Here is a 26549-nt window from a genome sequence, read left to right on the forward strand (position 1 = left end):
ATCCTCTGCCCTGTAACATCCAGCAGCACCTGCTACAAAACCCTTGTTGGAAGCTAATATCTGGGAATTGGGAGGATGAGATCTGCCAAAAAATTCCCACTGAGACTTGTGTGTCTCCAGATGGCTCGTTGCACACCTCCTCATCCACTCTTTGGCGAAAATGCCTCCCTAGAAGCCCTGGTTCCAGCCTCTCCCTCACACAATATCATACAATATTCTACTCAGCCCCCCAGCCCCAGAAGCTCCTAAATGCTATACAACACAATATCACATATAAATCCATAGTCCCAGTTCCCTGCCCCCCACAATATATCACAGATCCACATCCCAGCTCCTCCCCCACAATATCATACACAGAGACACAGTCCCAATTCCCTGCCCCCCACAATATAACACACAGACCCACAGTCCCAGCTCCTCCCCCACAATATCATACACAGAGACACAGTCCCAATTCCCTGCCCCCCACAATATAACACACAGACCCACAGTCCCAGCTCCTCCCCCACAATATCACACACAGACCCACAGTCCAACTTCCCTGCCCCCCACAAAATCACACACAGACCCACATCCCAGCTCCTCCCCTACAATATCACACACAGACCCACAATCCCAGCTCCCTGCCCCCCACAACATCACACACAGACCCCTAGGGAGATTTCAAGGTACTTCTTGTGTGAAATGACTCAGCAGCGAAGGGGAAGTGAGCTAGGCAGAACGGGAGCACCAATTAAATGTCACCTCTAATTGTTGCAGGAAGGGACCAGAAGGGGATAGGATTCGAGCGGCAGGAGTCAGAGGGCAGGAAGCTGGTGAGTAGATGCCAGTCCCTGGAGAGCTTTGAAAACCAGGGAAACAATTCAGAATAGGATTCAGAGATGGTCAGGAAGGGGCCCAATGACAGGGGTGCCATGGCTCTGCTTCCTTGAGAAAGTGTCTGCCCACAGCGTTGCAGACCCAGTGACATTTAGAAAGTGATGATATAAGCCACCATAAAAAGGGGATTGTGCTTGACAAGACAGGAAGGGGTATTAAGGTTGGCTAAGGGCTCAGCATAGCCCAAGGCAAGGGGAGACAGAAGAATGACCACATGGTAGAGAAGCTGAAAAAGGGAAATGGGGGCAGAAAAAAGGGAGTTCAGTGTATAGCATGAACTTGGAGGAAGGAGGATCTGAATGAAGGATTCTTGCTCTGTCTCATCACTGTCTACAGCTGGGATCTCTTATTTCTGTTGCCTCCTCTTTGGTAGAGCTTCATGTCTGGACACCTACTGGATCTGTATCTGCTGCACAGCACATTGTCTCATTGTTACTACAGAGGGATTACGGAGCTCTATGACAGCCAAGAAAAGTTCTGTCCAGGAACCAGCCTGAAGACAGTGGGACTATTACTGAATCACTCACTCACCTCCGCAACATCAGCTTTGGGTTCTTGGCCACATACTGCTCAACGAGGTCATTCAAAAGAGTCTTTAGGATGTCAGTAAAGTACTCTAGCTTCCCATGCAATGAGACAGTGAGAAGGGATGCCACATAGGCCCGGTCCCTTGGAGAGAATGTGCGCTGGATTTCTAGAGTGTGGATAAACTAAAGAGAGAGAGAGAGAGTGTCAAAGATGAACAAATGCTCTAATCTATTAAAATAGGGTAACCACAGCTATGGACTTTCCCAGTAGGAGGTGCTGTAGGAAGTGTTGTAGATATGGGGAACATCCAGCTATTCCAGTCTCTTGCTTTCCATCAGGAGGCACTTTGAAGAATGCTGTAAGGGAGCTCACAGTCCCTTATGTCGCTCTTGGCAACAATTGCCTGTGAAATGGCACAGGAGCCAGTTACTGCAGGGAACTAAGGAAGGGATGTTACCTTGGTAAGGAAGAGTTTACTGTTGAGGAGGTTGGAAAGCTGCACCAAGCCCTGCTCCACTGTTTGCCGCCGACACTCGGGCATGTCCAGGCCTCTCTGCAGTGGTGACTCACGGTGTCCTGGAAAGAAAATACGTTCTGCGTAGGATCTGTAATCCAGGAAGGGGATTCCGGTACCAACGAGGTCACTGGTGAGATCCATCATCTCCGTCATCAGGTCTGAAAACAAAGGGAGCTTCTGTGTTACAAAGTTAGACCAAGAGAACGTGTGTCCCAGAGCGTGGAACATGGGGCTGTGGGCTGGGAGGTAACTAGATCTAATGGAATGGAATTGACAAAGGAAACACACAAGCTAAATATCAGTGAGATGCTTCATCCTGTGGAATCCTCTCCAAAAGGAAGGAGTGGAAGCCCTGTCATGTGGGGCATTTAAAACTAGACTGTTCGGAGCACTGGCAAATGGTCTGTAGGGAGCTCTCCAGCCCTGGCTCCTGGGGAGAGACTGTAAGGTCTGACAGGTTGTTATTCTTGTTTGCAGCTGAGGGCCATCTTCTGGGTTTAAAAAAAGCAGAAAAAACTCTACCAAGCAAACTAGTGATTGCTAAAGGATGATGTTTATTAAAGGATTGGCCTTGTGTTTAGTCAGGCTCAATGATAATTGGCGGTATCACAGGTCAGAGACAGTATTATACAGTCACTACAGCACCATGACTTTCATGTGTCTCATTGCTTTCCACCTCTAACTAGAAATCACAGTATTAGTCTCTCCAGTAGCTCCTAGTGTCCTCCCCTCCCCGTGCTCCTTGCTGCTAGTGATAGAATTACAGTTTGTGGATAAAGGGGGACATTAATGATCCTATCTCTAGATTCTGATGTTCAAGATGAAGAACTGCAGAGATCAGTATGGGCCAAACTCTGTTCCCAGTTACACAAGTGCCACTAAAGTTACACAAGTGCCACTCCACTGACCTCAAGGGCATGTGGGTAGCTGAGCAGAATTTGGCTGTAAACTTTAACACACTGACATGGGAAGGTGTATGATTGTTCGCACAGAGGCAGCTACTGAGACAAGGGCCGTAGGGTCTGGGGGACGTGGAAGGGCCAGAGATGGTTCCCCAACACCTCTATTTGCAGCTGCAGGGGAGGGAAGTTCTCTTACCTGTGAACTCTTTTTTGCATCTGTCCCGAACACTTGTTTCCAGATTTTCCAACTGGATTTGAACTTTCTTGTAATCCCTTAGAGCCTGTTTGCTCTTCCTCCTGTAATGGGAAGGATTGCTGGAGACCACCCGGCTGACTCACTGCAGATGGGATTTCCACCAGGCTGGCCTTAATTTAACACAATTTAGGTTTTGGTTTCTAAACTACCCCATGTCTACACATCTCAGGGGAAAAGATGTTTCCCCAAACTGTTCCTCAAACTGAGAAAAGGATGGGCCTTACCACATGTGCTAAAGAACGGAGGGCTGGCTGGGCAAAAGGAGCTAGCACAGAGCTGGATCACAAGTTGGGCATGAGGGGCCCATCCTCTTCAGAAGAATGGAGGAGCCTCTCCCTTTTGAGGCCTCAAACTCATCCTTGCTCCTTACGAAGTGACAAAATTCCTGGCTAATAACTCCAGGCTGCTCCAGACCAACCTGCTAATAACAGCATCCTACACTGGAACTCCCAGGCTGACAGCCTTTTTTAGACCAGATTATGTAATCACCTTCTGCACAGAAGCAACTCTCTGGTTTCCTGTTTCCAACTCTGTGTTGTGTCTTATATGGAGCAATCCTAAGTGCATCATTGGGGGCTTCCATACAATTCATCCATGCGTCTAACTAATTTTATCTGCAGCATTTTTTGGAAATGAATTTAGGGCCTGCCTTCTCTTTCCATCGGCTCCACCGGAAGATCTCAACTGTGGAGTTGGTAGAGGTGGCAAGGGAGGGTCCGTCACAGTAAATCCACGTGCCCCAAGAGGGAGCAAAATAGGGGAGGTATCTCTGAACACTGGATAGACCATAACACCCAAGAGCAGAGGCCAGTGGCATAAATCCTTTTGCAAACCCTCAGCTTACACTGGAAGGTGTGTCTGGGGTTTACTTGCAAACTCTGAACTCCAGAGGCAAGTGGCTTTTCAGGTGGGAGCTCTGTCACCAACGCCAAATCTGCACCCTCTGAAGTCCAATGGGAAGGCTGTAGAGTCTCACTCAAAGTAAGGAAAATCGAGGGACTAAATTAGGTCCCAAATGTAGAGGCCTAGCTGTGCCCATTGAACGTTCCTATTGAAGGTGATCAGGGTGCCAAAAGATCCTGCAGACCATCACTGAAGGTATGTCTACAAAAGAATCCAAGGTGTGCTTGCAGCTCAGCTAGGCATACCCATGCTAGCTTTAAGCTAGCTAGCATGCTAAAAATAGCAGCGAAGAGGCAGTGGCACAGGCTTCAGCATGGGCAGTGCAAGACGCCCAGGGACCTGGGTACATACTCATGATGCTGAAGCTTGTGCAGCCATGTCTTCACTGCTATTTTCAGCAATGCTAGCGAGACTGCAGTTAGCTTGGGTATGCCTTCCAGATCTGCAATCATCCCTCCAGAGGCAGCATAGACACACCCTCAGGCACTTCTCACCTGTAGATGAAGACAATGATCAGGACAATCAAAGCAACAAAGGAGGCTCCGACACCCAAGCCAATCTGGGCCTCCAGGGGGAAGGTGAGCTGGCTCTCTGTGTCATATTGCACTCTGCCCAGCAGGAAGTTCAAATTCCCCATCTGCACCTGCAGAAGAAATGCAAGCCCAGGCAAGATCAGAGCGTCAGACTCTCCTCATCCTGCAGACTGAGTCATGGACTCCAAGGGAAATGCTTGACTGTCTTGCCCTACCCCACACCACTATCAGCACCACAACAAGCACTTCCGTCTCCCCCTCTCCCCCACCAGTGACTCTGTGTTCCTCTTCCCCTCCCCCTACCAGTACCTCCATCTTCCCTTCCCCCCACCAATGCCTCCATCTTCCTTTTCCCCACCACCATCAGCGCTTCCGTCTCTTCCCCTCCGGAACCTGTCTCCCCACCACCTCCCCCGCCCCTCCATTTCCCCCCTTTCCCCACCACCAGCACCTCCGCCTCCTCCTCCCCCACCACCAGTGCCTCTGCAAAATAAAAGACCCGCAGCAGCAAGTCCCAAGGCACGGGTCAACTGACTCCGGCTCAAGCTATGGAGCAAAAAATAGCAGCGCTGAAACCCAGGGAAGGGGGAAAGGGTCTCAGAGCCCAGGGAAGGGGGGGGAGCATAGAGCGAGCGCTGTCAGTTAACCCAGGCTCTGAGACTCATTGCTGTGGGGTTTTTTTGCTTTGTAGATTTCTGCCCCCACTGATTCAGTATTTACACTCCCACACCCACTGCTGTCTCTGCTGCTTAGCTGAGCTCTTACTGTAAACTCTGGGAGCGAGTCCGTTCCCTCCAGCTTTGTGCGATGTCGTGGAGCTGGCTGCTCGGATGGAGGTTCACAGTACAGATGATTCCTTGTCAGGGTTTTTACAACACAGACCCCTTCCCCAATCATGGCCACCACTTCCTCCTTGGAAATGGCCAGGTCTAGATTTTCCCCCTGGAACACAGGAGGAAAAGGATATAAAACCTGGGCCTCTCTGGGAAGGCAGCTCTGCAGAACCCCTGGCTTTAGAGAGGCTGCACGGCAGTGGTGAGCTGGAGCTGGTTCGCACTGCTTCGTGGGAACTGGTTGCTAAATTTAGAAGCCCTTTCAGAACCGGTTCTCCTGCGCGGGACAACCGGTTCTAAAAGGGCTTCTAAATTTAACAACTGGTAAGTTGAAGTGACCCAGGAGCGTAGCTGGGGGGGGAGCAGGAGGAGCGGCCGCTCCCCGTGAGCACATTATCCAAAAGTGGCGCCTTAGGCGCCGACCCCGTGGGTGCTCCAGCTCCCTGCCCCCCGCGCACCTCCGTTCCGCCTCCGCCTCCTCCCCTGAACGCTCCGCCCCGCTTCTTCCCCTCCCACCCGCTTCCCGCCAATCAGCTGTTTGCACAGGAAGCCAGCGGCGGCTTCGCGCTCAGGCCCAGGGAGGTGAAGACGGAGTGGAGGTGAGCTGGGGCGGGGGGGGCCGCCCGCGCCGCAGCAGCAGGTAACCCGTGTGTGTGTGTGTGTGTGTGTGTGTGTGTGTGTGTGTGGAGGGGAATCGCTCCCCACCCCAGCTCACCTCTGCTCCGCCTCCCTGGGCCTGAGCGCGAAGCCACCGCTTGCTTGCTTGCTTGCTTCTCTCCCCTCCCAGGCTTCCCGCGGGAAGCGGCGGGGCTGTGAGCTCAGCCTGACCCAGTGCTCCAGGCGCTGCGCGGTGGCGGCGTGGCCTGGCTCCAGCTGAGTGGCACAGCTGTAGTGCCGCCAGCCACCTCCAGGCAGCGCGGTAAGGGGGGCGGGGGTTGGATAGAGGGCAGGGAAGTTCATGGGGGTGGTCAGGGGTGGAGGGTGTTTAGGGGTCAGGGCGGTCAGAGGGCGGGGAACAGGGGGGGTTGAATGGGGGCAAGGGGTCCCGGGGGAGCAGTCAGGAAGGAGGGGGGGTTGGATGGGGCAGCAGGGGGCAGGGGTTCCAGGGGTGGTCAGGGGACAGGGAGAAGGGGTGGTTGGACGGGGCAGGGGTCCCGGGGGGCCATCAGGAATGAGAGGAGGGGTTGGATGGGGCGGCGGGGGGCAGTCAGGGGACAGGGAAGGGGGGTGGATGGGGCAGGGGTCCCAGGCGGGGCATCAAGGAACGCGGGGGTTGGATGGGGCAGAAGTCCCGGGGGGGCGGGCCACGACCCCCTTGTGGGGTGAGGAGGGAACCGGTTGTTCAGATTTTGGCAGCTCATCACTGCTGCACGGGATTTAACAGGTCAACCACAACATAATTTATTCATAAATGATCTGGAGAAAGGGGTAAACAGTGAGGTGGCAAAGTTTGCAGATGATACTAAACTACTCAAGATAGTTAAGACCAAAGCAGATTGTGAAGAACTTCAAAAAGATCTCACAAAACTAAGTGATTGGGCAGCAAAATGGCAAATGAAATTTAATGTGGATAAATGTAAAGTAATGCACATTGGAAAAAATAACCCCAACTATACATACAACATGATGGGGGCTAATTTAGCTACAACGAGTCAGGAAAAAGATCTTGGCGTCATCGTGGATAGTTCTCTAAAGATATCCACGCAGTGTGCAGAGGCGGTCAAAAAAGCAAACAGGATGTTAGGAATCATTAAAAAGGGGATAGAGAATAAGACTGAGAATATATTATTGCCCTTATATAAATCCATGGTACGCCCACATCTCGAATACTGTGTACAGATGTGGTCTCCTCACCTCAAAAAAGATATTGTAGCACTAGAAAAGGTTCAGAAAAGAGCAACTAAAATGATTAAGGGTTTAGAGAGGGTCCCATATGAGGAAAGATTAAAGAGGCTAGGACTCTTCAGTTTGGAAAAGAGAAGACTAAGGGGGGACATGATAGAGGTATATAAAATCATGAGTGATGTTGAGAAAGTGGATAAGGAAAAGTTATTTACTTATTCCCATAATACAAGAACTAGGGGTCACCAAATGAAATTAATAGGCAGCAGGTTTAAAACAAATAAAAGGAAGTTCTTCTTCACGCAGCGCACAGTCAACTTGTGGAACTCCTTACCTGAGGAGGTTGTGAAGGCTAGGACTATAACAATGTTTAAAAGGGGACTGGATAAATTCATGGTAGCTAAGTCCATAAATGGCTATTAGCCAGGATGGGTAAGAATGGTGTCCCTAGCCTCTGTTCGTCAGAGGATGGAGATGGATGGCAGGAGAGAGATCACTTGATCATTGCCTGTTAGGTTCACTCCCTCTGGGGCACCTGGCATTGGCCACTGTCGGTAGACAGATACTGGGCTAGATGGACCTTTGGTATGACCCAGTACGGCCTTTCTTATGTTCTTATGTTAACAGGGCAAGCTGAAAGTTCTACAAATGCCCTATTAACTCCCTCCCTAGTCTCACCAGGAAGTAAGCTTGCCATCTGGGAGCAGGCAGCATGAAACCCTAAGAAGATGAAAGTGCTATGCATGGACAGGCATCCTCTGTATTGGAGATTCTGGGAAACCAAATTTGCAGATATTCAACATAAGAAAAGGGCCTGTCAACGCGATACAGGACTAGCTGGAATCTTTGCTAGATAAAAAAAAATCTCATCCATCATTATAGGATGTCACTGTTAAAAATTTGTGCCTAATTTCTAATTGGAATGGGTCTGGCTTCAGCTTCCATGATTTAGTTGGCGTTGGTCCTGCTTTGAGCAGGGGATTGGACTAGATACCTCCTGAGGTCTCTTCCAATCCTAATATTCTATGATTCCAGCCATTGGTTCTTTTTCTGTCTTTCTCTGCTAGATTAAGGAGCCCTTTAGTACTGGGTATTATTTCCCTGTGATGATACTTATAACTGTAGTCATGTCACCTCTCAAGCTTCTTTTTGATAAACAGGTAGAGCTCTTTAAGTCTCTCACTGCAATCTATTTTCTCGAGCCTTCTAATAATTTTTGTGGCTCTTCTCTGCACCTTCTCCATTTTTTCAACATCTTTTTAAAATGTGGACATCAGAACTGGATGCAGTATTCCAATATCAATCTCACCAATGCCGTATACAGAGATAAAATCACCTCCCTCCTCCTACTCACTGCTCCTCTGTTTGTACGTCCAAGGATCACATTAGTCCTTTTAGCCCAGGCATTGCACTGGGAGCTCAGGTTCAATTCCTTGTTCACTGGGACTCAGATTCTTTCCAGAGACACTGCTTTCCAGGATATGGTCTTTGCATTTGGCTCTATTAAAATGTATTTCGTTTGAATGGGCCCAATTTACCAAGTGATCCAGATTGCTGTGTACGACTGCCCTGGCCTCATCATTATTTAATACTCTGTCAATCTTTGCGTCAGCTGCAAATTTTATCAGTAGTGATTTTATATTTACTCTCCAATCACTGATGAAAATGTTGAATAGCACCAGACTTAGTACAGACCCCTTGAAGAACCCCACTATAAAGTCTCCCATTCAATAATGATTCCTCATGACAACTACAATTCTTATGTGTGCTTTGTTGATATTGTATGGTGCTAATTTTTTAATCAGAATGTCACGGGGTATGAAGTCAAGTGCTGTAAAAAGTTTAAGTATATTACAGCTTTATCAACCAAACTTGTAATCTCGAAGAATGAAATCAGGTTTGTTTGATAAGACCTATTTTCCATAAAATCACGTTGACTGGCACTAATTATATTCCTCTCCTTTAACTGTTAATAAATTGAATCCCATGTCAGCTTTTTCATTATTTTGTCCAGGACTGACATCAGCTTAACTGACCCATAGTTACCTGAATCATCCCATTTGCGCTTTTTGACAACTGGCACAGCACTAGCACTCGTCAGTCTTTGGGAATTTCCCCACTATTCCAACAGTCATTAAAAATTGACATCAGTGGGACAGAGATCTCCTCAGTCACTTCTTTTACAGTTCTTGAGTGCAAATTATCCGGGGCTGGTGGCTTAAACATGTTTATCCCTAGTAGATGTTGTTTACCATTTTCTTTAGTTACTAATGAACTGGAAAGTAGTTCAACATCTTCATGTGATATGAGTACATCATCCTGTTTCTTTCCAAATACAGAACAGACACATTTATTGAACACTCCTTTTCATACTCTGTATGCAGCTGGCCTCCTCACCCAGAGTCTTCTTCCAGACACAGTTTTATCCTACAAATGCAAAACCTCAAACACAAACAGTTCCTGAGCCCACCCTGGGCTATAGCTCCCAGTGGCTTTTCCCCTTTGCCTCTCTCAGAGCCTAATGCAGGAGTCTGCATCTCTCCTGCTGCTCTTCAGTCCTCCTCCAGACCATCTGTCTGGAAGTTACCCTTCCACAGCGCCTACCAGAGAAGCCAACTGCTCTTCTGCAGCTTCCACTACTAACTGAGCTCTCAGTAGGCACATCAGCCGGGCCTAAGAATTGAACAGGGCCACATGATCCCTAGCCAATCATAACCAACTGGGAGAGTAGCTGATCTGTCACAGGCGAAGTTGGGCACAACTCCCCTTCAAGGGCAAGCCGTCCCATGATAGCATCATTATTAACAGTTATACCATCTCCATCTAGTAGTGGGCCTATACCATTGCTAGGATTTTTTGTTCCTTATATATTTTAAAACCCTTTAATGTCCTTCATCTCGCCTGTCATAGATTCTTCCCTGATGTCTTTATCTTTCCTATCAATTTTCTACACTTCATAACTTCTAATTGCTATTGATTGCTGTCTATTTCCCCCTTTTCCATTTGTTCTATATTGCAGTTTTATTTCTAATTGCTCTCCTCGAGCCCCACAGAACCCTCTAGCAACAATGCAAGGCACTAACAAGCTATGCACACAGCACAGGGCTCTTTTTTGTTGCACTCCTTCCTCAGCTGTTGGGCCATTTCTCATTGTGTGTCAGATTGTATCTCCTTTAGGCTGTAGGCTGCTAAAAGCAGGGATTGCCCTTCTTACCGTATGCCAGTGAAGTGCCATTAAGACCTATGGCACTGCCGGGATATCAGAACAGTCCCAGGCCATCACTTAGGAAGTAGGTTTATGTGGTGTTTATTGAGATTTTGAGCTGGTTGTAGCCTTACCTCCACAGAGATGACACTTCCTGGCTTGTGCCGATATGGTTTGGCAGGGTCCTCAGCATTCAGGGGTTTCAGGATTGGATTAACTTCATAGGAGAAGGGTGTGGGATGCAAGGACTTGAAATCGAAGCTTAGATTATCCAGAATAAATTCCAGTTTGACCTGGACAATCCGCAACAGCAGGTTAATGGCCGGAGTTTTACACAGGACAAGGTAGGAGGAGTTAATGAGACACAGTTCTTCAAACTAGGAGCAGAAGGGAAGAGAGTCAGGAATCTGAAAGAATAAGTCAGCCTCTGTTCTAACACTGCTGCTCCCTTGTGGCATCCCATCATCAGGGTTCTGTGAGACAAGTGTAAAGCAGAGCACAGGAATCCCCTGCACTCACCCTGTCTAGGTGCCATCCCAGTCACCCATCCCAGATGCAGAGGACAAGTCTGAACTTTAAGGGACTCTCCAAGGTGATTTTAGTGGTCTCCCAACTCTTCGGGGCGGGGCATTCCCCATAGAGAGCTCCTAGCTCTAGCATTCACAGCCCCATTGATCTGACAAAACGTGTTTATTTACTTTCGTGGCCAGCTGCAAAGCCTATCTGTTCACTGGGGTTTTCTGTGCTTCAGCTGCCTGGGAAGCTGCATACCCCTAGGGGGCTGAGGATGCTGCCGCTTTGATTTATCAATGATTTTTGTTACTTTCGTTGCAATGTTTTTACATTTTGTAAACATGGGAAAAGATTAATATCTAAATATATCAGATAGTCTCTGTTCCCCCACTGGAATTCATAGCCACAGATAAAACCTGTCCAGAATGATGGGGAAATATGGCTTTCGATAAAGCATATGAATTGTCACAATGGAGCAGATCAATGGCCTGACCGGTCCTGCATCCTGTTAGGTGGCAGTCCAGGATGTACCTAGTATACCCAGAGAGATTCACCCCGTGGTCACGAGTGCTTTTTAAATGAGTATAATAATAATGCACCACCACCTATTTCAGAGAAAAGTGGCCACCCGATAATGCAATCTGCCAACTGTGCAATAGGACTCGGCAGGGGATGGGCAGAGGTCAGCATTTCAGAGGAAGTGGGGATGTGCACCAAGCCCTCCATTGCTGCACATATCCTCACTAACGTAGAGCACATGTGCAGCAGTGTAGGTCCAGCTTGGTGTTGTGCTATGGCTACCAGGCTGTTACATGACATCCTACTACGTTGGAGCCCCTACTGAGATGGACTCTATACAGTCTGAGACACTAGAGCAGCTGCTCCACAGGGACTCTTCTTCTGGGGTAGTCATGATGGCAGGTGAGGTGCTGTAAATGGCAGGCAGAATTGTGGGTATAACAACTTCATTTAACTTTGATTTTGTTGTCATCTCTCTGTGTGGGGCAGGGCCTTGGGATTGCTAAGGCAGAGCCGTGCTAGGACAGGGTGCAGTCTGTTTTTGTGGGGGCACTGTGCAGACAGGTCTCACAATGTAATTGCAGATTTCCTCATGCCTTTCTGCACAGGCTCTGGGGAGAGATGGGGATTTGGGAGCTGGAATTTTACAAAGTGGGGAGGGGGGTGTTAAACTTTGAATTTGGAGGACAATGTTTCACCAAGGAAGACTTTTTGTTTCTCATGTTCACAGTTAGTTTGTAGGACCCAAGAAGGCTATAACAAGGGGCACAAGAGCCCCTGATATAGGTCGTCTCTGGCCATTAGGTCAGTAGCACTGACAGAGGCCTTCAGCCTCAATTCTATTGCATGCTTTGCCAGCACAAAGGTCAAGATACCTGCTGGATGCTGCACAGGGCATTCTGTGAGCACTCGGTTTCTGGCATGATCCTACGCCATCTCCCCAGCCCTCTCCGGCGGCGTTCTGATGGTGAAATCGTAATCCGGATCTTTGGATTTTGAACAACATCTAGGTTATGTCCATGAACTCGGATCACTCTCCCACCGCTGCAACACACAGAAGCAGTCAGAGTCACATATTTAGTCACCACATAACAACCCATGAGCTGTGTCATCCCCGACCTATGGCTGGTGCCAACCTTTGTAGGGAATGCATCCATCCGATGGCTCAATGCACAAGTCTGGACTCACTCTACCCACATGCTCAGATACGAAGGTGATAAGTGCAGTAAAACTACTTAGGCATCCATACAGACACAGTTAATGCACTGGTATCTGCTGTGGGAATGTGTGAGCATGCATGCATGCGCAGCTCTCAGTATTCCTGATGCCCTGTGGGAAGAGTGGTGCACTTGCAATGCCAGGGGTGCATCTCTCAGTACCTGAGGAAGCTCTTGGCTGGCTCTGCAAAAGTGATATTGGGATCCAGAGTGTATTTGAAGAGGAAACCTTCTAATCTCCGTTCCGTGTGTCCATATTTGATAGTTACTGGAAGCTCCACAGACATGTTACTGGGGCTCGTCTGACACTGTAGCTGATTCTCCTGCATCTCAGAGAGACTAAGAGACACACAGAGGAGAGACCAATAAAGGGTTAACACAGCTATTGCAGAAACATCCTCTGAAATGCTGCGCCCTTCATTTTGCTGAAAGAGCTCCAAGCATCCCCACAGCTTGTTCTCAGGTTTAACGCCCCCCTTCTTAAAGGCCTTGTGTCCCATCTACTACCCTTACAAACAGGAGCACTCAAGACAAAGTTCTGAGCTAGCCATCACTGCTGCTAGAGTGAATGGCTGAAGTGCTTTCTAGTGAGAAGCCTGGGCCAAACCTGAAGGGAATGGCGCATGGCACTTTGTTTACAGTTACAAACTGCAGCTAGACAGCAGCTCTTACATGTGGCAAGGGAGGTCTCCAATTAGAACGCTGATCTCACTGGGGCGCCCAGTCAACAGCTTGGAGCCTAGCAGGGTAAGGCAAGTTCCTCCAGCTTTAGGGCCTTGAGATGGAGCAATGGACTTCAGGTCTGGGTTCTGAATGGAAAGAAAAGAGAGAAATGAATGAATGAGAAACACTTAGCAAAATAAGTGAAGGAAAGACATAGTAGAGAGACCCTGATAGTGAGTTCCATGTGCTCTGAGACTGCAGCTTGCATGTTCTAACCACAGCTCTGCTGTTAAAGAATAGAAGCAGCAGAGAGGGGGATTAAGGTACCAATAGTAAACACTAGCTGTGCACCAAAATCTCTCTGCAGGTAATGAACAAAGATGGACACTGCAGGCTACAGAAATATCAGCCTCAGACATGAGCCTGAGATTAACTGTTTAAACAGACTGTAATAACAGTGAAAATCAAGTAAATATGCTGGATACAATCTAGTGGATTCTTTCTCCAAAACTGGATGTAACGTGGATGTGTACCCTTTGGTGATGATCTCCAAAACCCACTTGTCTGTAGTGATCGACTCCCAAGCCCACGTGAAGTGGTAAAGGCGGTTGCCGAAGGGAGGAAGGCAGGTGAATTGGTGCAGCTGCTAAGGATGAAAATCGTAATTCAGGCCCTCAACCAGCCAGTCAAAGTTGCTCCTTGGAGGAAGAAAGATGTGAGGTGGAAGGCTGAGAGGTGGATGGTTTCCTACTCTGGAATTTCTGTCTCTCTTGATGTCATTCATCAGCCACTGGGATGTCAGGAATTGGGCAGGATGGGATCTTTGAACCGTTTGGGACTTGCTAAACCTTCTCTTGTAGGCAGGTATATAGGTCCCAAGAGAATGCAAAATAGCCTTAGAGTCCTTTAACATGCACAGAGATTTGTCCGTGCTGTCTGCAAACAGTTTAGACCCATCAAAAGGAAGGTCCTCTACCCTATTTTGGAAAGCCAGAGAGCTGGAGCCACGAAGCCCTTCTCATAACTACAGCAGTAGAGAAAGAATGGGCGGCAGTATCAAGGGAGGCTTGTAGAGATGTTCTGGCAAGTAGCTGACCCTCCACAATGACTGCCAGAATTGCTCTCTATGCTCTGCTGGTAGGCAATCAACAAAAGAGTTCAGTGTGCTGTAATTTACATGATTATATTTCACAATTAATGCCTGGTAGTAGGGGACTCTAAGGCTAGGTCTACACTACAGCGGGGGGTCGACCTAAGATACGCAACTTCAGCTACGTGAATAGCGTAGCTGAAGTGGCATATTTTAGGTCGACTTACCTGGCTGTGAGGACGGCGGCAAGTCGACCGCTGCCGCGCTGCCGTCGACTCCGCTGCCGCCTCTTGCCGCGGTGGATTTCCGGAGTCGACGGCAGAGCGATCAGGGATCGATTTTATCGCGTCTTCACTAGACGCGATAAGTCGATCCCCGATAGACCGATTGCTACCCGCCGATCCAGCGGGTAGTGAAGACGTGCCCTAAATTGTAAGGAGGCTGACAAATAAGACTTTCTACCAAGTACATCTAGATGCTTATGGTCTTTTTCATGGGACGTGGATTTAGCATAGTGCTGCCTTCCACGGAATATTTCTTATCCACTTCCTTGTAGATAGGTGGAATAATAGCTGAGGTGTGCCAGACAATCTTCACATGGTCCAAAAGGGCCTTGTTGACAGGCAAAGCTATGTGGGCAGATGAGGGTGAATGAAGGATATCAAGCAACTTACAATGATGTTCTTTAATCTCCTCAAGAGGGATCTGCAAGGAGTCAGCAATTCTCTTGATCAGATTCTGGAGCTGTTTAAAATCATCTGCTAAGGATGGAGGAGGAGGCATGACTGCTTCATCCAGAGATGAAGAGGAGATGTTGGCTGGAGGAGATACCTCTTCATCAGCTCTAGCTTCCTGCTCCTCAAAGGTTTCTTTTTGAGGATCAGATCTACTAGAGAGGGCAGGCAATGATGGTTGCTTATCTTTGCAATGGGTGATGCTCAAAGCCCTGGAAAGTTGTTGGTGAGAGGTGCCCAAGGGTCCCAGTATGGCCCAGGAGGAGGTGCATAAGGCATAGGAGGGGGCATCCATGGGTGCTCACACCAGCAAGGTAGTGGCTGCGACCTTGTGCCACGAGTGGTCACAGCCTCATCAGAGACTTCTGGAAAGGAGGCCTCTATACAGGTGAGGAGGAGAGCCCTAAATCAATATTTGGGATACCAAGGCAAGGTCTTCATCAGAATCCTCTTCCTCAAACTCACTATGGAATGGTGGAGTGCTTGGAGAAATCTGAGGTGAAACCGTTGGTACCAGGTGACCCTCCAGCAATCTTGATGTCCTCGGTACCGAAAATAAGTCAGAGAGGAGGAGTGGAGAATCGGGCACCTCAGATATACCCAGGTCCTGGGGACAACAAAACTCCTGCAGTACCGAGCATACTATCACTACCAAATCCATGATCTGCACCAAGGTAATAGTGGTCAAGGGAGCTGATGGTACCATAAGTCTCAGCCACTCCGAGGGAAATGCAGTCAGAGCCCGAGTGGGCTTCTTCGGTACCAAGGAAGCAGAGGAGCTCCTCTTGTCCCCTTGGTCCACTAACAGTACCCGATGGTCTCTGCGGGCCCAAGACTTTGCCATCTTTCAGTCTAGCAGTGCCCTGAGTACCTGAGGAACTAGCAGCCTTGTGTGTACCTGATTGGAGTGTGGATGGTGCTAAAGTAGCTGAAGACTCGGCTTTTTCTAGGTAGATTCCCTACCCGGTGAATTTGAGGCACAGTCTTGGGAAGACTTAGGAGAGGAGTCTTGCGTCTTCCTCTTAGATGCCCTGGAGGAGTGCTCACAGATAGTGGAGGCAGCTGGTTTGCTCGCAGACTGGTGTATGCGGGGCAGGAGGGGGGGAGGGGATGACAGACACAGTCCCCCTGGGCCTGGGTCAGAAGCTGGGGAGGAGACTAAGTTTGACCTCCCTGTCTTTTCTAGCGCTAGATTTCAATGCCAGACAGACGTTAAACTTCTGGGCAATGTGAGATTTCCCAAGGCAACAGATGCACCAGGAGCGCCCATCACTTACTGGGATTGCCTCCGGGCATGGCAGACAACATTTGAAACTGGCAGAACCGGACATAGCCTCCCAGTGAACAAGAAACACCTTGTATACTAACTAATATCTATCTAAAAGGGAAGAAAACTCTTGCCTGGAGTCCTGATGCAGCGAGTCTTTAAATTTTGCCATAGAGTCCCACATATTGTCATCATACCTCCCACGCACAGCTTGCTGGTTAGAGATACAAAGCTGTAATCCGCCCATTGAATAAATTTTTCTGTCAGACAAGCCTAGCTTCTTTGAGTTGTTTTGTTTGGGGGTAGCGCTTGCCTGGCCTTGTCTGTCTGTCTCTCATTGGCTGCTAGGGACCCGGAAGAAAGGTGAGAATGTAAGTATTTGTACCCCTTGGCCGGCATGAAGTATTTCTTCTCTGCCTTCTTTGAAGTGGGAGGGAGAGAAGATGGGGTCTGCCACAGGGCTCTGACCGGATCCATAATGACCTTGTTGATGGATAGGGCCACTTTAGATGGGGCTGCTGCAGCCAAGATGTCAATGAGACTATGCGAAGACTCCTTGAGTACCTCAATCTCTAGTCTGCAGTTAGAAGCTACCCTCTTTAGAAGATCTTGATGGGCTCTAAAGTCATCTTGTGGCAGCAAGCCACTCGCCCCAAGATGGCTTCATCTGGGGGGGAAGAGCAAGAGGCCTGAACTGGAGGTGAAGCTTCCTCCTCTTCTTGTGCCCCTATTACGTCCCGCAGGCCCACATCTTTCGGTGGGATGGCAGTCCCAGTACCGAGGGAAATCCCCATGGATTCCAAGCCACTGGACTTGTATCGGCCATTGTCCTCCTGGTCAGGTGCCAGTGGCGTGACCTACACCAGGTTCTGAAGGGATATAGGATGGGTACTGGCAGCAGCTCTCAGGATGGGCGTAGGGTTCCACCTCAGACTCTGAAGAAGAGTCCTCCTGAGATAACCATGGGGGACCAGTACCCCTCACTTCTGCTGGTCGGTGCTACGAGTCCAGGAACCAGTACCATATTGGGGATGACCTCATAGATGATAGAAGGGCCAGTTTGTCTCTGGCTGATACTGTGGGCCCCGGTACCAGGTAAGAGCTCAGGGCCACATGTTCCCTTCTGCTTGTCGTGCTCATCGGAGCCAGTGGTTGCAACATTGGGGTCAGTGGTACTGGGAGTGATAGTAAGTCCCTGGCCGCTGCAAAGGCATCCAGGGTGGAAGGTACTGTGATCCCGCTAGTGCTGTGATGACTTCCTGGTGTCAGTAGCGGGTCCCACACTGGCCTCAATGACCCACGGGGTGGAGTCAATGGTGCTGCCAGTGGCCCAGAGGTGGTTAGATGTATTCAAGTCAGCAGGGCCTGATGAAATTCATCATAGAGTACTTAAGGAACTGGCTTAAACAATCTCTGAGCCATTAGCAATTATCTTTGAGAACGCCTGGAGGAAGGAAGAGGTCCCAGAAGACTGGAGAAAGGCAAACATAGTACTTATCTTTAAAAACGGGAACAAGGAGGGCCCAGGGAATTATAGACCAGTCAGCCTAACTTCAATACCTGGAAAGGTACTGTAGCAAATTATTCAACAATCCAATTTGTAAGCACCTGGAGGATAATAGGGTTATAAGGAATAGTCAACATGAATTTGTCAAGAGCAAATCATGCCACACCAATTTAATTTCCTTCTTTGACAGGGTTACTGACCTATTGGCTAGGGGGGGAAGCAGTAGATGTGATATACCTTGATTTTAGTCAGGCTTTTGACACAGTTCTGAATGGTATTCTCATAAGCAAACTAGGGAAGTGTGGTCTAGATGACATTACTATAAGGTGGGTGCACAATTGGTTGAAAGACCGTACTCCAAGAATAATTATCAATGATTTGCTGTCAAATTGGGAGGGCATATCTAGTGGGGTCCTGCAGGGGTCAGTCCTGGGTCTGGTACTATTCAATATTTTCATTAATGACTTAGATAATGGATGGAAAGTATGCTTATAAAATTTGCAGATGACACAAAGCTGGGAGGGATAGCAAGCACTTTGTAGGACAAGTTTAAAATTCAAAATGACTTTGACAAATTGGAGAGTTGGTCTGAATTCAACAAGATGAAATTCAATAAAGACAAGTGCAAAGTACTTCACTTAGGAAACTAAAAAATCAAAGGCAGTTACAAAATGGGGAAACTGTCTAGGTGGTAGTACTGCTGAAAAGGAACTGGGGGCTATAGTGGACCACAAACTCAATATGAGTCAATAATGTGATGCAGCTGCAAAAAAGGCGAATACAATTCTGGGGTGTATTAACAGGAGTGTTGTATGTAAGACACAGGAGGTAACTGTCCCACTCTATTCAGCACTAGTGAGGCCCAGTTGGAGTACTGTGTCCAATTCTGGGCACCACAATTTAAGGAAGACGTGGACAAATTGGAAAGAGTCCAGAGGAGAGCAACAATAATGATAAAAGGCTTAGAAAACCTGACCTATTAGGAAAAGTTAAAAAAAAACAAAAAAAAACTGGGCATGTTTAGTTTTTAGAAAAGAAGACTGAGGAATAAATTGATAACAGTCTTCCAATATGTTAAGGGTCGTTATAAAGAGGACAGCAATCAATTGTTCTCCAGGTCCACTGAGGTATGACAAGAAGTAATGGGCTTAATCTGCAGCAAGGGCAATTTAGGTTAGATATTAAACTCTAGAATAGGCTTCCAAGGGAGGTTGTGGCAGCTTTTAAAAACAAGTTTGACAAACACCCGTTAGGGATGGTCTAGGTTTATTTGGTCCTGCCACAGCGCAGGGCACTGGACTTGATGACTTCTTGAGGTCCCTTCCACCCCTATATTTTTATGATTCTATGACCTACACAACTCCCACTCTCCAAGAGAATCTGTGAGCAGAGAATAGCAGTGCAGCTGCAGTCTTATAGAAGCAGTACGAGAGAGGTTTGAACTGAGATGTTACCTGATAGGCAAATATGTGCCCAGAAACTCCATGTCCTCCTCCAGGTACTTCCACTGCAATGTGCCCAGATCTCTCAGCCCAGCTTCCACCGGTGATGCACACAATACTGCAGGGAAATCAGAGAACAATGTCACTCGAGAGGTGACATTTTGGGGTGCAATGCAGACCAGTGAGAGGTTGTATCACTGCTTGTCCTGTAACCCTGAGTGCCTTAAAATGCTCTGCTGCTGCAGCTCCTGGCCTGCATGCTCCCAGATAGCATCTAAGCATGCACTGAGTGTCTTGTTGCTGAGCAGTCCAGCAGCCTGCTTGTTACACCACAGCCACACGTTGGTCTCCATTAGTCTAGATTTAAAAATTTTATTAGAGTGAATGTTTAAAATGAAATATACACGAGTTAAGAGGCAAGGTACTGTACATCTGGGGTCAGGCTTGGGTTATGAAGGATTACAGGTGTCGGTTGCAAGGGTGAAGAGATACATACATATCACATAGCCGGCACAGACCCAGATTGGGGTGCCAGAGTTTTTAAAGTGTCAGTGGATAAGTGGGCTCGGGTACGCCACCCATGGAATGAATAAGGAGTCCAAATCAGTATCGGTGTAGTGGATAAGTACATGGGTGGGGTGCGTCCCTTGGTCTGTCAGGGAAGGAAGTGGGTTATTTCCCTGGTCGGCGGTCTCGGTTACTCAGTGTGGTATTGACGGTGTCCTGTGATGTGTTCCGTATAAATGTCTCTGGACCACCTGATGGTGTCGGACACCATGAGCTGTCTCATGAGCCGGGCATAGCGTCGACCAACTCCGCACGCTCTCAGAACCGGCTCGTTGTGGGGGTCCCAGGAGTCCAGGGCTCCCACAGTCAGGGCGTGTATCTGGACCTCGTAGCCCTGGGCTCTCAGGGTCTTGGCCAGCGGGGTGTACTTCGACGTCTTCCGTGCTCGGGCCTCGTGGAGGGCCGGTAGCTGGTTTTCAAAAGGCACCGCGACGTCTAAGATGAGGACCTTCTTCTTTTCTGCATCCGTCACGATGATGTCGGGTCGCAGTCTGCTGTCTGTCCCGGGGATGGCGGAGTCGAGGGTGATCTTCCCCAGGGACGGCGGGATGGCTTTCACCAGCCGGTTTTGGATGGTGTTATGGCGGTGCCGCCAGGCTCCGGAGTGCTGTTTGCATCCACACAGGACGTGGGGCAGGGTCTCGTTTGCATAGCCGCACTTCCTGCAGCGCTTTTTACTTCTCACCAACTGACCCCAACACACACCCCAGATCTGAATTTCCCCAAAACCATCTGTCCTGAAATGTCCAGCCTTCTGCTGGACTAAAGTCTGTTGCTCCTTTAAAGAGAGAAAAGCACAGTAGCTCGTTGCCTTAACTGGAGTTAACAATCACTTCAATTAAAAAAAAGCTGGGTTGGTTTAGATCAAAAATAAAACATGTTTATTAACAAGAGACAGGTTTTAAGTGAATTCAAATACAAGGGATAAAGAAAAATAGTTACATGCAAATAAAAGTAAGATACACTTTCTAGTGGCTGAGACTTAACTCATCATGGTACAGCTGGGTTCAAGGTAGATTTCTTATAATTTTTTTTCTTTCCAGCCGTGGCTGACTCTCTCTCAGTCAGGCACTTCCACAGCTGTACAAGGTGCTTGTTTTCATTGTGTTCTCAGGTGAAAGATCTTTGCCAAATCAGGTTTTTCATTTATATTCAGTTCCCAGAGTCTTCAACCCCCTTGGTTGAAAGACTCATCTGGCCCCTTGTATCTGTCCAGTGATGGATGCCAAGATGGCTTCTTCTCTCACCTTATATCTTCCCAAACTGACTGCTTATTTCAATACGGTCAAGTGATGAATCATTTTGGCATTCAACCATTAAATCAATGAGGTGGATGCCTCATTTTCTCCTTCCACACAACAAATCATGTTACCATAGCTTCCCTGCTGTGATAGGCTTTTAAACCTATTTATGTGAACCAGCTGTTTTACTGTGAGGTCTTTTAACATGATACATACCTTCATTCACCTCTTCTATCACTTCAAACGGTCCCTCCCATGAGTTTTTCATTTTGTATTTTTTCACAGTGCTTAGCACTAACACCAAGTCCCTTATTTCAAAAGAACGTTTTCAAATATGTTCATCATACCACACCTTTTGTTTGTATTGGCTGTCTCTGAGGTTAGTTTCAACCATCTCCATCATGTCTTTTAACTACTTCCTGAATCTCTGCACATATTCAGTTACCGGTTCTCCCTATGCCTCAGTGTCCACTTCCCAGGAGTCCCTGATGAGATCTGGGGGTCCTCTCACTTTCCCTCTGTATGTCAAATGAGGCAAATACTGTGGGTTCCAGGGGAACTACCCTATAAGCGAACAGGATGACATTTCATCCCAATCATTGGCTCTCTTGTTTGCGTACATTCCCAATGTTGATTTCAGTGCCCCATGGAACCTTTCCACCCAACCATTTGTCTCTGGATGATATGGGGTGGTGTTTAGTTGTTTCACTCCACACAACTTCCATAATTCACTGAATAGCTGGGACATGAAATTTGACTCAATCTGATCAAATCTCTTCAGGGAAACCCACTTTGCTGAAAATAGTGAAAAGGGCTTTTGCCACAGAGTCAGCCTCTATGTTAGTTACAGCAACTACTTTGGCAAAATCCACTAACACCTGGATATATTTTTTGCCCTTTGGGTAAGATGTGGCATAGGGCCCACAGTGTCCATTTCTACCCCATAAAATGATTCCTGTATCACAGGCAAGGGGTGTAGGACTTTTTGGGGTCCTGCAGGTCTTTTTCTTCACAAGATCTACAAAAGTCTCCCACATCAGTCTATATTCCTGGCCAGTAAAAATTCTTCTTTAACCTATTGTAAGTTCTCAGTGCCTCCAAGTGACCAGCAAAAGTGCAGTTGTGGGCTAGCAACATTAAATCCCCACAGTGCTGGGCAGGCACAATTAGTTGCTTGTAAGGTTTCCCAGGACTTTCGTTCTTTCCACATTGCCCTTCACTGGGGTCCCCTTTAGGACCTGTCCCCTTATAGAACCTAGAGGGAGATCTGTCCTTTGTTCATCTGCAAAATACTGCCAGCTGACAATAGGGATAGCTTCTTCAGTAACAGGGCTTAACTCCTCCCGTTAGCTCTGAGAGCACGTTTTCTTCTGCTACACAGGAGTATGAGGAGTACTTGTGGCACCTTAGAGACTAACCCACCTTAATTGATTAGTCTCGTTAGAGTTGGTATGGCAACACCCATTTTATCATGTTCTCTGTGTATATATATCTTCCTACTGTATTTTCCATTGCATACAGCCGATGAAGTGGGTTTTAGCCCACGAAAGCTTATGCCCAAATAAATTTGTTAGTCTCTAAGGGTATGTCTACACTACGAAATTAGGTCAATTTAAAGAAATCGATTTTATACAGTCGATTGCATATGTCCACACTAAGCATATTAAGTTGGCGGAGTGTGTCCTCACTACCGTGGCTAGCATTGACTTTCGGAGCGTTGCACTGTGGTAGCTATCCCACAGTTCCCGCAGTCTCCGCTGCCCATTGACATTCTGGGTTAAGCTCCCAGTGCCTGATGGGGCAAAAACATTGTCGCGGGTGTTTTTGGGTACATATCGTCAGTCACCCCGCCTCCGTGAAAGCAACTGCAGACAATCGTTTCGTGCCTTTTTTCCTGGGTTACCTGTGCAGATGCCATACCAAGCAAGCATGGAGCCCGCTCAGCTCACTGTCACCGCTGCTGTTGTGGGCAAGTCTACTGTGGGGGCTGTTGTGATCCAAGTAGCCAATGCGATCACTGACGTTCTGTTATCAAGGGTAGTGACTCTGGGAAATGTGCGGGCCTTTTTAGATTTTAGGTGCATCATATTCCTGTCCTTTGTCGGTGGTGAAGAAGTCTTGCAGCCGTACATTCCAGTCCGGTCGGCGCTGTAACACCCCATAGCACTTCTGTGGTTGACACATATAACAGCTCCAGGGCTCTTGCTCTTTTGCCTTGGCCGAGGTACCTTGCCCTACCAGGACCTCCAAGCATTAGACACAGAAGCACCTGCAGCAGCTGGCATTGCTACACAGCAGCAGCTCCTTGCCTTCGCAGCAGACGGTGCAGTAGGACTGGTAACCGTCGTCATCCACTGCTTCCGCTGCAACTCTGCTCTCCTGCTCCCCAGCGACGAGCTCGGGGGATCTGTTCTGGTCCTCCTGGGTGCTGCTGGCAGCAGACGGTGCCGTAGGACTGCTAACTGTTGTCATCCACTGCTTCCGCTGCAACTCTGCTCTCCTGCTCCCAAGCGACGAGCTCGGGGGATCCGTTCTGGTCCTCCTGGGTGCTGCTGGCAGCAGACAGTGCCGTAGGACTGCTAACAGTCCTCATCTACCGCTTCCGCTGCAACTCTGCTCTCCTGCTCCCCAGGGACGAGCTCGGGGGATCCGTACTGGTCCTCCTGGGTGCTGCTGGCAGCAGACGGTGCCGTAGGACTGGTAACCGTCATCCACTGCTTCCGCTGCAACTCTACTCTCCTGCTCCCCAGCGACGAGCTCGGGAGATCCGTACTGGTCCTCCTGGGTGCTGCTGGCAGCAGACGGTGCCGTAGGACTGCTAACCGTCGTCATCCACTGCTTCCGCTGCAACTCTGCTCTCCTGCTCCCCAGCGACGAGCTCGGGGGATCCGTTCTGGTCCTCCTGGGTGCTGCTGGCAGCAGACGGTGCCGTAGGACTGCTAACCGTCGTCATCCACTGCTTCCGCTGCAACTCTGCTCTCCTGCTCCCCAGCGACGAGCTCAGGGGATCCGTTCTGGTCCTCCTGGGTGCTGCTGGCAGCAGACGGTGCCGTAGGACTGGTAACCGTCCTCGTCGGACATGTAGCTTGGCTGGGGGTTCTGGGAACATCTTCCCTGCCCGACTCCTAGCAGCCTCCAGGGCATGGTGTACGGCTCCATCACTTCCCCTGCAACTCTGCTCTCCTGCTCCCCAGCGGCGAGCTGCTTGCTGTGTGCTCCATAGTATCTGTGAGAGTAAGGGGGAGACATTTATGGTGGGGTGGGAGGTTGAGGCAAATCACCTGGCGTCCGATTTTGAGCAGCCAGACACCAGGGCGATTAGAAGAGCACAGCAAGGTGCGCTGCACATCAGAGAGGTTTTGAAAACCAGTTTCATGACTGGCCAGGCTTCGGTGTGACAGTTGTGTGTGTTTCTCTTTGATGCAAACCCGCCCCCTTTGTTGATTTTAATTCCCTTTAAGCCAACCACCCTCCCCCCTTCGAAATAAAGTAAAAGACGGTTACTCACCGTTGTAACTGTTGTTCTTCGAGATGTGTTGCTCATATCCATTCCAGTTAGGTGTGCGCGCGCCGCGTGCACGATCGTCGGAAAACTTTTACCCTAGCAACACCGGGTGGGTCGGCTGTGGAGCCCCCTGGAGTGGCGCCCTCATAGCGCTGGATATATACCCCAGCCGACCCAGCGCCCCCTCAGTTCCTTCTTGCCGGCTACTCCGACAGTGGGGAAGGGGGGCGGGTTTGGAATGGATATGAGCAACACATCTCGAAGAACAACAGTTACAACGGTGAGTAACCGTCTTTTCTTCTTCGAGTGCTTGCTCATATCCATTCCAGTTAGGTGACTCCCAAGCCCCACCTAGGTGGCGGGGTCGGAGTGAGACATTGCTGCGTGCAGAACCGCTGACCCGAAAGCAGCATCGTCTCTGGATTGTTGCACCAGCGCATAGTGAGCAGCGAATGTGTGTACCGAAGACCAAACTGCAGCTCTACAAATGTCCTGGATCGGGACTTGAGCCAGGAAGGCAGTTGAGGAGGCCTGGGCCCTCGTGGAGTGAGCGGTGAGGCGTGGCGTCGGGACACCGGCCAGGTCGTAGCAAGCACGAATGCAGGACGTGATCCAAGAGGACAGGCACTGTGAAGAGACCGGTGAGCCTTTCATCCGGTCGGCCACCGCAACGAAGAGTTGCGTCGTCTTCCTAAATGGCTTTGTACGGTCGATGTAGAAAGCCAGGGCCCTGCGTATGTCCAAAGAATGCAAACGCTGGTCTTGGCGAGTAGCGTGTGGCTTTGGATGGAAGACCGGGAGAAAGATATCCTGGTTTACGTGGAAAGGTGAAACCACCTTCGGAAGAAAGGCAGGGTGGGGGCGAAGCTGCACCTTGTCCTTGTGGAACACCGTGTATGGGGGCTCGGACGTCAGTGCTCTGAGTTCAGAAACACGCCGTGCTGAGGTGATGGCTACGAGGAAGGCCGTCTTCCAGGATAAGTACAGGAGTGAACAGGTCGCCAATGGTTCAAACAGAGGCCCTGTGAGCCTGGAGAGAACGAGGTTGAGGTCCCACGTCGGAACCGGCTGGCGTTGTTGTGGGTACAGCCGGTCTAGGCCCTTGAGGAATCTAACGACCATCGGGTTAGAGAAGACCGAGGACGCGAGTTCTCCTGGGTGGAAAGCCGAAAAAGCGGCGAGGTGAACCCTGATTGAAGATATCGCCAAGCCCTGCTGTCTTAGGGACAGGAGATATTCCAGTATGAGAGGGATAGGTGCCTGCAAGGGGGACGTAGCTCGTTGCTCACACCAACAGGAGAACCGCTTCCACTTGGCTAAGTAAGTGGACCGTGTAGAGGGCTTTCTACTTCCCAGCAGGATCTGCTGGACGGACTGCGAGCATTGCCACTCTGTCTGACTCAGCCATGGAGCATCCACGCTGTGAGGTGGAGCAATTGCAGGTCGGGGTGACACAGTCGGCCGTGGTCCTGAGAGACGAGATCCGGACTCAAGGGGAGCGTGATCGGCGCTTGAACCGACAGTTCCAACAGTGTGGTGTACCAGTGCTGCCTCGGCCAAGCGGGAGCGACTAGAATTACTCGTGCATGGTCTGTGCGGATCTTGAGCAGTACCCTGTGGACCAGCGGAAATGGGGGAAAGGCGTAGAACAGGTGGTCCTTCCACGTTAGAAGGAAGGCGTCCGACAGAGAGCCTGGAGCTCGCCCGTATAGGGAGCAGAACGCCTGGCACTTCCTGTTGGCCCGAGATGCGAACAGGTCGACCTGGGGAAATCCCCACCTCTGGAAGACGGAATAGATGATGTCCGGGCGAATTGACCACTCGTGCGTCTGGAAGGACCTGCTGAGACGGTCCGCCAGCGTATTCTGGACTCCAGGAAGGAACGA

The 26549-nt window shown here is 49.2% G+C and overlaps 1 protein-coding gene across 2 annotated transcripts in view; it reads right to left on the reverse strand.

Annotated features, from left to right (window-relative positions):
• The window catches only part of PLXNB1 (plexin B1), a 114923-nt gene that overhangs the window by 21466 nt on the left and 66908 nt on the right, over positions 1 to 26549 (reverse strand). For both annotated transcript variants that reach the window (XM_065407128.1, XM_065407129.1), the window contains 10 exons: positions 19363 to 19468; positions 13320 to 13456; positions 12810 to 12986; positions 12306 to 12474; positions 10533 to 10775; positions 5284 to 5460; positions 4480 to 4628; positions 3023 to 3123; positions 1865 to 2082; positions 1411 to 1589 (listed from right to left, as the gene is read on the reverse strand). In XM_065407128.1, the coding sequence (XP_065263200.1) occupies positions 1411 to 1589; positions 1865 to 2082; positions 3023 to 3123; positions 4480 to 4628; positions 5284 to 5460; positions 10533 to 10775; positions 12306 to 12474; positions 12810 to 12986; positions 13320 to 13456; positions 19363 to 19468 (1656 nt within the window). The remainder of the gene's footprint in view (positions 1 to 1410; positions 1590 to 1864; positions 2083 to 3022; positions 3124 to 4479; positions 4629 to 5283; positions 5461 to 10532; positions 10776 to 12305; positions 12475 to 12809; positions 12987 to 13319; positions 13457 to 19362; positions 19469 to 26549) is intronic.

The sequence above is a fragment of the Emys orbicularis genome, chromosome 7 (genome assembly GCF_028017835.1).
Source record: "Emys orbicularis isolate rEmyOrb1 chromosome 7, rEmyOrb1.hap1, whole genome shotgun sequence".
Taxonomy (NCBI): Eukaryota; Metazoa; Chordata; order Testudines; family Emydidae; genus Emys; species Emys orbicularis.